Consider the following 9,675-nt stretch of genomic DNA (forward strand, 5'->3'; position numbering starts at 1 on the left):
CACACGAGATCATTTGTCAAAAATAAAAAAACATTTTAATAAATAATTGAGATTGTCTGAAGAATTGTTAAATAAATTTTAGATAAATAAATATTAATAAATAAAAAAAAATGGCTGATGTTGATAACAAGTGAGTAATTAAATTTAATACAAGATAAATTTGTAAAACTAATGAAAATGAGGTTATCTCATGATCAAATGATTGATGAATTTAATCAACAATAAATTGATTATTTATTTATTAATAAATATGTTGAATTAAATTTTTCAGAATTTTAGATTTAGTCAAGGCTAATCCAGATGGTATAACACAAGCAGATATTACTAGTGCAATACCTGATGTTGGTGCCAGTGACATAGCAAAATCAATAAATACTTTGATGAAAAAACATTTACAAGTATTTAGTAAAGGAAATACATTATTATTTCGTTTACAAAAAGAAACACGAGTTGGTGATAATCAAACTGAAACAGTTGTACTTGAAATAATAAGTAATGCTGGTGACAAAGGAATATGGATGCAAGAAATAACAAAAAAATCAAATATTGCTAGTGTACAATTAGCTAAAGTATTAAAAAATCTTGAAACTAAAAAACGTATTAAAACAATAAAATCAGTAGCAGCTAGTAGAAAAAAATTATTTATGTTATTTGATTTAACACCAGATGTATCAATAACTGGTGGTTTGTTTTATTCCAAACAAGATTTTGATATTGAATTAGCTGAAACCCTAAATGAAGAGTCTTATGATTACATTGAAAAAAAACACCAAATTGCTAAAGCTAATAATGTTAGTCTAATACAAGCTAGAGAAGCATCAGCAGTATCAGCAAATGATGTTTTGAGATATATTGAAGGACGAGGCTTTATGAAAGTTGAAGTACCATTGAAAGAACTTGAACGTGTACTTTATACTCTTGTTTTGGATAAAAAAATTCATAAAATATCAAAAAATGGTACAAATTTTTATCGTTATAGACAACCAACTAAAACAGCTGGTATTGTTGTAACTCCATGTGGTCTTTGTCCAGTAAGTTTATTTAAAAAATCATTTTTTAAATTGTATTTTTCATTATTTTTTTTATCATTTCAGGTGAAAAAAGATTGCTGTGACACTGGGGATATTACACCAGTTAAATGTGAATACATCAACAAGTGGCTTGAGCTATACTAATAATTAATTAAAATTTTGTATTTATTAATTATTTTTAATTATGTTTTTTTTTTTTTTTATAAATAAAGAATTAAAAACTCAAATAATTAATTCATAAAAAATTTTTTTTCAACTAAAACATTAACTCTAACATAATAAGAGTAATTTCATCTTTTTTTTCATTTATTAATACTTGTAGGTATATTTTCAATTGTTTAATAATAAATAAATCAAATTAATTTTCTTTTTCATTTTTAAAATTTACCGCGTTAAAAATTGGTAAAATGGCCGACAATCCCCCCCACGCACATCCAAACATTACTCACTGACACAAAAAAAAAAAAAAAGAAAACTGTGACAACTGTGTTTTTTTTTTTATGTTTGACATTTAAATAAATAATACTAAAACAAGTTATTATTTATCAAGTTAATAATTTCTTATTGTTGAAAAAAAAAAAAGAAAACACTTGATCAGTCAATGAGTCACTGATAAGGATTAAAAAAAATAAAATTAGATAAAAAAAAATCGACGTGGAATAAACACTACGCCATGCCGGTGTGACGCCCTTTTTTATATTGTGATAATAAGTCATATTGTTTAACTAAAAAAAGTCAATCAACAATAAACAATTAAAAAATTTAATTTACTTTTTTATTTATCAAAATTGATTGAGTAATTTTTTGGCACAATGGATGATAAAGGAAGAAAAGTCATCGTTTGTGACAATGGCACTGGGGTAAGGTTACAATAAATTATTATTGTTTAAAAAATATATTAATTTATTATTAATTTTAATAATTAGTTTGTCAAATGTGGATATGCTGGAGCTAATTTTCCAGCTCATATTTTTCCCTCAATTGTTGGAAGACCAATTATCAGAGCTGTCAATAAAATTGGGGACATTGATGTCAAGGTAAAATGACAAATAAAAAATACTTTTAAAAAATAATAATAATATATAATATCTCACGTTCATCATTAATCTCACTATCTCATCTATGGTGCACACAATGATAACTGGAAATATTAATTACACAAATATTAAATTAATAATTATAATCACAACTAACTATTTTATTCATATTATTATATTTTCAGCAAGAACTTTGCATTCGTGTAAGTCAAAATTATAATAGTATTCACTATTTTTTTTATTTTTTTTTAATTTTTAATATTAATTTTCATGCAAGACATGAAAATATGTGTTATTATTTATTTTATTTTTTTTTAAATTTGATAAACAAATATTTACATGAAATAATTAAAACTAAACAAAAAAATAAGTGATGGATTTTATTGACATTTAAATTAACTAAAGAGAATATTTTTTTTCCATAATGCACTTCATTAATAATAAACTAACATTCATAAGTATCAATTAAAATTATTAAATAATCAAACATTTAGATATGTATCAACTAAAATAATTTTTTTTTTGTTATTAAAATTGTTTATATGTGCTTACAATTATCAACAATAGGACGTGTTTAACATGCCTGTAAGTTAAATAAATTGCTTGTTTTTTTTTTTCTTAATTTTATGATGATCATTAGGATCATGATGAGTTTTGTGATTGCTTGTTTGTATTATTTTAACTGGTTGATTGTTAATTGCATTTAGTAGAATTTGTTTGATTTATAAATTGCACTATTTTTTGTTTTAATTATATAATTGTTAAATTATCATGTCTTGTGTTTGGTTGTATTGAATATTTACATAATAAATAAAAATAAATAATATAAAACAAAAAAAAAAAACAAAACAGGATTTGATGATTGGTGATGAAGCCAGTAAACTACGTTCATTATTGGAAATAAATTATCCAATGCAAAATGGAATTGTCAGGTATTATTAATTCAATTAAATTATAATAATTTATTAATTGTATATCATTTTGTTCTGTGATATTTAATTTATTGTTTTTTAAATTAGAAACTGGGAAGATATGTGCCACGTTTGGGATTATACATTTGGTAAAGAAAAACTTGATATTAATCCAAAAGAATGTAAAATATTATTGACTGAACCACCAATGAATCCAACAACAAATCGTGAAAAAATGATTGAGGTAAATATAATATATTTAATCAACATTATAGGCATTATGTCTAGCTTGTCTAATTTTTTTTTCATACAAAATAAACTCAATTTCTAATGACTTTTAGACTCTTATCATTTTAAATGTATTTTTTCTATGATTTATAAATATTAATATTAACAATTAATTAATTTATATTATTATTGTTTAGGTGATGTTTGAAAAATATCAATTTGCTGGTGTATATATTGCAGTCCAAGCTGTGCTCACATTATATGCACAAGGTTTGATAAGTGGTGTAGTTGTTGATTCAGGCGATGGTGTAACTCATATTTGTCCAGTTTATGAAGAATATGCATTACCACATTTAACAAGAAGACTTGATATTGCTGGGCGTGATATAACAATATATCTTATTAAATTATTATTATTACGTGGTTATGCATTTAATCATTCAGCTGATTTTGAAACAGTTAGAATGCTTAAAGAAAAATTATGTTATGTTGGTTATAATATTGAAACTGAAGAAAAATTAGCTGTTGAAACAACAGTTCTAGTCGAGTCTTATACTGTAATTAGCAATATAATATATTAATTTATTTATAAAATAATAATTTTGCTATTAAATATTGATTGTAATGTAATTTAATTATAGTTGCCTGATGGAAGAGTTATTAAAGTTGGTGGTGAACGTTTTGCAGCACCAGAAGCATTATTTCAACCACATTTAATTAATGTTGAAGCACCAGGTATTGCTGAGCTTGTATTTAATACAATTCAATCAGCAGATATTGATATGAGAAGTGAATTGTATAAACACATTGTTCTTAGTGGAGGTAGTACAATGTATCCTGGTTTACCATCAAGATTAGAACGTGAAATTAAACAATTATATCTTCAACGAGTTCTTAAAAATGATACATCAAAATTAGGGGTTTGTTTTATTAATAATTATATTAATTTTTATTGTTATTATTATTATTATTAATTTATAAATTTATATTACAGAAATTTAAAATAAAAATTGAAGATTCACCAAGACGTAAAGACATGGTCTTTATGGGTGGTGCAGTACTTGCTGATTTAACAAAAAATCGTGACTCATTTTGGATAATGAGAGAAGAATACGAAGAAAAAGGATTGAGTGTATTAAAAAAATTAACAACATACGATACAAAGTGATTGTTTTAATGAAATAAAAATTATTGAATAAAAAAAAAAAACTGAGAAAATGCTACAAATGTTAATTAAAAGGATTGTTTATTTCCTTTGGACAGAAACTAAAACTTAATGTGCTTCAGACACTTTATGTAAATAATTTAAATGAAAAAAAAATACTAATTCATTAGCATTTTCATCAGTATTTTAAGAACAATAAATTGTTCTTTTTTTTTTTATTTTTTTCATCATTTCTTATAAAAATTTATCAATTAACAAAATATTTACTTCGATAGCTCAATTGTGCATTTATTTAAAAAGAAAAATATAGTTATTTATTGGTTTTTTATAAATCGATAAATTTAATTGAGGTAATTTTTGTACAACGACAAACCTCGTATTAATTTTTTTTTTTTTAAATACAATTATATTGTTTATATATTAAAGGAAATATTAAAAAAATAATTAAACTAATTTCTACATGTAAATTTACAACAGTCTTTATTGAAGTTATTTTACATTTAATTTTGTGTTTTTTTTTTTTTTTAATTAACACATCATCAAAATATTTTATTTGTTGTTAATTTAATTTTTTTTTCAATTTTTTTTTCAATTTTTTTTTTGTTTTTGTATATAAATAAAAGTAACAATATAATTTTTTTTTTTTTTTATATTCGTCATACATGGCAAAAATTTAACAATTATTTGTAATTATTATTTATCAAATTTGTACATTTTTTTGCCACTTGATTAAATAAATGAAAATTATTAAAATTGAATTGGTTTATCTTTGCATTGTTCAATGCAGTAACTTGTGAAACGTTTTAAAAATTTGGGGTATTCACGTTTATAAACAGCACGAAGTACTGAAGCTGGTGCCCAACCTCCAGGATTAACTGAAAGTATATTAAAAAAATTATTAATAAATCATTATTGATACAGTCAAGAAAAATGAGATATTTATTTTAAAATAAATAAAAAAAACTCACCAACTGAGCAGTATGTAATTTTGCAGGAGATGTCTTCACGACTAATTTTTTTCGAATCTTTTGGAGGATCAATGAATGTTTGACCAACAAGGCAAACTGTTAAATACACCCTCACGCATTTTCCAGTATTTGGCTGTGTAAATAATAAATAATTTTAATAACTTGTTGATAATATATGTAAAATAATAATTAAAAATTAAATTTATATTACGGGATATTGAGGAAGTTCTGTGCTGTGATTACAAACAATCCAAAGATCTGAAGCATCTGGATCTTCAGTGTCAGGTACACTTCGTATATGTGACCAAAATAATGCATCACGTTGACTTGCTGGCCATATTCTTTTGTGTGTTTGCATAAATATTAATGTATCATTTGATATTGTTTCAGCAACAGTCATATCTTCAAGTGTTGTTTCCCAACCACTACGATATTCTGGACTGAAAAAAATTTGACAAAGTTCACGGCCAGTAACACCACGAACAACGTGACATGCTTTTAATGGATCAACAACAAGACCATCGACCTCTTCTTCACGTCTGTACATTCGCATTTCACCATCTTCAGCAAATAATTGCCAAACACCAACATCCTCACCAACACCCAAGCGAGCATAGTGCAGCTGTTCCATTGTTACTTTTTCAATCTACAAAATAACATAAATATTTTTATTATTCATAAACAGATGGTAAATTTAATTTTTTAAACAAAATGATGACATTTTATTTTTTTCTTTTTTTGTTTCATTGTCTTTTAATAACTCGAATGATTCATCAAGATATCATCAGAACAAAGTTCATATATTTTTATCTTTGAAGAGGAACAAAAACAAATTGATTAAAGTTTTTATTATATTTTTTTTTGATTAGATATTTATGGACAATAAAAATATAATTGTAAATTTAGTAATTAATTTGTCATATAATAAATCATTTTCGTGGATCCAGTTTGATTTATAAAATTTATTTTCAATTCAATCGAGTGTAATTAAATGATTGATAATTTTTTTTATAAATCATTGACAATTTTAACTTTTCATAAATATTAAAATTATTATTTTTCATTTGAAATTAATAATTACTTTTGATTTGGAAATAAATAATAATTGTTGATTTTAAAAAAATAATAAAATTATTATTTATTTGTTGATCCAGTGTGTTTGGAGCATTGCTAAATATTTTTAATAAATTATTATTATTTTAAATGATCTATTATTTAGTTGATAAATAAAAATTTATTAATCAAAAATTAGTAATTTTATTGATGATAATATTTGCAACAAAAAAAAAAAAAGAAAAAATAAATAAATCAGTCATTATTGTATTTATTTATTTAAAATATGCGTCACTCGTTTTGTATGCAAATATCAACTGTTTTTTAAAAAAGCAATAACAATAAAAATTAATTTTATAAACTGTTAGCAAAATTGTTATCTTTTAAATAATTTTAAAAAATTTCTGTGTCGCGTTTTGCAGTTAAAAATAAAAAACAAAATGAAACTTTTTGAATAAATTATCCTCATTATAATGAAAACTTTTGATCAAAAATTTATAATACTATAAATTACAACATCTAGGAACGAAAAAAAAAAAAACCGACTAGTCATTATTAAAATATGAATAATTGAATAATCAAAAATAATATTTCGTATTAAATACCTCAGGCCATAATTTATGATTAACAGCAGCTGATGAAACTGGATTTTGTACAATCGAAACAGATTTTTGTTTCAAACGATCTCTCAATTGATTGTCTTCATCAATTTTATCAAGTCCAGTCTCAACAGCATCATAAAATTCATCATCACAAAGAGCACTATGTGGACCCTCCTGTAAATACCAAACAAAAACCCAAGATTAATTAAATCACCCTAAAATATCAATAAAACCATTAAATAAATAATTTAAAATAAAAAAAATTATAATCAACTCACGACAACACGTTTTTTTCGCAATTTAAATTTTCCCATTATTTCAAGGATAACAATAATTTAAATAAATAAGGTTTATTATTTCAAGTGGCACAACAAGACGATAACAATAACCGAGTACCGTTATCGTCAATGGTCTTTGATAAACTGAAGCTAAAGAATGTTTTTTTTTTTATTTTTTAATATTGCCTTGTATCTAGTAACACACAATCAAGTAACAATACTTGCGTAATAATAAATTTATGGACAACAATTTATATATTACATGTGTCCTCGTGTGGTCTTTTGCCAAACCATTGCATCAACAACTATTTGGTAATGATGATGATGATAATCATACATAATAATCAATTGATCTGATCAATAAATAAATTTTATATTTTATCGAAAAAATTATATTGTTCAAAGTATCAAAATTATTTACATTTTAATTTTAAAAAAAAACAAACCAATACTTTATCCTCTTTTTCTTAATCAGTTTTACAATTATTATTGTTATTTTTTTGATCATTAAAATAAGATAAGTTTTCTAAATTAAAAAATAATAATAAAATGAATATTCAACTTTAATAAACAAGAGAAAAAAAAGTTTTATATAATATTCTGATTTAAAAAAATAACCTTGTTTTTGTATCGAAAAAAAAAGCAGCAATTAATTTAGAAAGTTTAATATACCTCGTAATCTGGACCTCCATGAATGAGTACTCTTGGTCTATTATTTGCATCAGCACGATTCATATTAACTTGATCTTTTAATAATTTATAATGCTCCAACATTTTACGTTTTTTTTCATTTTCTTTATCCCATCTTCTTCTCCATGCATCCTCACGTTGATTCATTAATTCAACACAATGACAAAGTGTTGCTAATACACCATCACTTGTTGCTTTAAATGTAATAGCTTCACCTTTAAAATCAATTGATTTTAATGATGCATCATTTATTAAATTATCATTAATTAATGATGTTTGTTTTGCAATATCAGCACAATTATCAAAATATTTTTGTAATGTATCAATTTGTTGTGTTAATATATCTTTAAATGTTTCTAATTCAGCAATTTTTTCTTTTAAATTACGTGTACCACGTTTACTAAAACTACCACCACTTGTTGTTGATTGTGTATTTGATATTAATGATACAGTACTACCATGACGTTTCAAGCTATTTTCACTTCCATATCCAGATTCAGCCTTGAAAATTAAAGCAAAAAAAAAAAACACAATATATTATAATATATTTATTTATCAAGTGACAAGTATCAGTAACTTTTTTAATGACTCACCTTGTATGATTTTAATACATCAACCCATCTTTGTTTTTCTTCTGGTGAATTTGCACGAAGATACCAGACCAAACAATCACTAACAGAAACATCAAATCGACACTCATCAAATTCATGTCTCTGTTTAATTAAAATAAAATTTTTTTACATTAAATTTAACATATTTACATCAAATTATTATTATTATTATCATGTGTATTTCATGTAAATACCTTGATTGTTGCTTTGTAAAGACTTATTGAACCACGACAACCAAAACCACTGTCTTGTTCTGATTTATAATATGACAATGTACCATCTTTCAAAACAATAAAACGTGTTTGCCAACCATGTATAAAATTTGTCCATTTTGATAGTGTACCTTGAAGCTCTGGCACAATTACTCCATCTGATTCTTCACCATCAATTTCATTATCACCATCATTAACAACTTCCATCAGAGCAGTTTTATCATCAACACCATTGACAATTGATGCTGCAGATTTACAATCAGCCATCTCGTTTTATTTACCAAATATTTATCTTCAACCAGGAGTAATTTTTATATTCAATGCATCAAAAAATTCCTGATTTATAAGTGTTGATTTGATTTAACACTTGGGTTACTGATTTTTTGCTTTTTTTATTAATACACAAAGTAAACTTTTTATATGCTTGATTAATTAAACGTTTATAATCAAAATAAAAAAATTATGTACAATTACATATGTGTTTTTTTAACTGCATATATATGCATTATGCATGTATATTTTTTTTACATATGTGTGTGTAAAAAAAATAGAAGAAAAAAATTAAAATAATATGATATCACGAGAATTCACAATTCTTGATTATTAGTTTGGTATTTTTTTAAATGATGAAATCAAGGCTTTTGACGTACACAAACTCTTTTTTTTTTTATTATTTTTAATTTTTATTTATTTTTTTAATTTGACATGTATATATTTGTTGTTATTATTATTGTTAGTGAAATTTAATTTGTTGATTGTTGATTAGAAAGGGGCTTTTATTATCAGCTTGAAAAATCTCTTCTCACTTTTTTTCTCTTGGAAATAATTATTAATAATAATAATGTTATTAAGCTTTTAATGATTGATAATTATTTAAAAATAGATTAAG

General features: G+C 23.7%; 3 protein-coding genes across 6 annotated transcripts; 2 read left to right on the plus strand and 1 right to left on the minus strand.

The window, feature by feature from the left end:
* Positions 1-79: 79 nt before the first annotated feature.
* On the plus strand, positions 80-1,211 carry LOC122853337 (probable DNA-directed RNA polymerase III subunit RPC6). Its single transcript, XM_044153741.1, has 3 exons — positions 80-130; positions 272-1,031; positions 1,095-1,211. Exons 1-3 carry the CDS (start codon positions 111-113, stop codon positions 1,173-1,175), a joined length of 861 nt encoding a protein of 286 aa, XP_044009676.1. The 5' UTR covers positions 80-110; the 3' UTR covers positions 1,176-1,211.
* A 270-nt stretch (positions 1,212-1,481) lies between these two features.
* LOC122853340 (actin-related protein 2) lies at positions 1,482-4,416 on the plus strand. 4 transcript variants are annotated; one of them, XM_044153745.1, is made up of 9 exons: positions 1,521-1,891; positions 1,958-2,068; positions 2,254-2,271; positions 2,636-2,653; positions 2,921-3,000; positions 3,088-3,223; positions 3,405-3,764; positions 3,849-4,127; positions 4,202-4,416. In XM_044153745.1, the coding sequence occupies exons 1-9, from the start codon at positions 1,844-1,846 to the stop codon at positions 4,373-4,375; spliced, it is 1,224 nt and encodes a 407-aa protein (XP_044009680.1). In that variant the 5' UTR covers positions 1,521-1,843; the 3' UTR covers positions 4,376-4,416. The 4 variants fall into 4 exon arrangements, with proteins under 4 accessions (XP_044009683.1, XP_044009682.1, XP_044009680.1 ...); XM_044153747.1 differs by lacking the exon at positions 2,254-2,271 and having other exon boundaries at positions 1,488-1,891; XM_044153746.1 differs by lacking the exon at positions 2,636-2,653 and having other exon boundaries at positions 1,542-1,891.
* Positions 4,417-5,119: 703 nt separating this feature from the next.
* On the minus strand, positions 5,120-9,458 carry LOC122853339 (ceramide transfer protein). Its single transcript, XM_044153743.1, has 7 exons — positions 8,769-9,458; positions 8,557-8,676; positions 7,946-8,464; positions 6,999-7,169; positions 5,552-5,986; positions 5,341-5,473; positions 5,120-5,247 (listed from the first exon to the last, which is right to left on the minus strand). The coding sequence occupies exons 1-7, from the start codon at positions 9,051-9,053 to the stop codon at positions 5,120-5,122; spliced, it is 1,791 nt and encodes a 596-aa protein (XP_044009678.1). The 5' UTR covers positions 9,054-9,458.
* Positions 9,459-9,675: the final 217 nt, after the last annotated feature.

Source organism: Aphidius gifuensis, linkage group LG3 (assembly GCF_014905175.1).
Source record: "Aphidius gifuensis isolate YNYX2018 linkage group LG3, ASM1490517v1, whole genome shotgun sequence".
NCBI classification, from domain to species: Eukaryota; Metazoa; Arthropoda; class Insecta; order Hymenoptera; family Braconidae; genus Aphidius; species Aphidius gifuensis.

Coding starts and splice junctions, on each gene's coding strand:
- LOC122853337 (XM_044153741.1), top strand. CDS start 111: ATGGCTGATGTTGATAACAA. Junction 131..271: donor ATGGCTGATGTTGATAACAA/GTGAGTAATTAA, acceptor TAAATTTTTCAG/AATTTTAGATTTAGTCAAGG. Junction 1,032..1,094: donor CTCCATGTGGTCTTTGTCCA/GTAAGTTTATTT, acceptor TTATCATTTCAG/GTGAAAAAAGATTGCTGTGA.
- LOC122853340 (XM_044153745.1), top strand. CDS start 1,844: ATGGATGATAAAGGAAGAAAAGTCATCGTTTGTGACAATGGCACTGGG. Junction 1,892..1,957: donor TTTGTGACAATGGCACTGGG/GTAAGGTTACAA, acceptor TTTAATAATTAG/TTTGTCAAATGTGGATATGC. Junction 3,001..3,087: donor ATGCAAAATGGAATTGTCAG/GTATTATTAATT, acceptor TTTTTAAATTAG/AAACTGGGAAGATATGTGCC.
- LOC122853339 (XM_044153743.1), bottom strand. CDS start 9,053: ATGGCTGATTGTAAATCTGCAGCATCAATTGTCAATGGTGTTGATGAT. Junction 8,465..8,556: donor ATGTATTAAAATCATACAAG/GTGAGTCATTAA, acceptor TTAATTTTCAAG/GCTGAATCTGGATATGGAAG. Junction 5,474..5,551: donor CAGAACTTCCTCAATATCCC/GTAATATAAATT, acceptor TTATTTACACAG/CCAAATACTGGAAAATGCGT.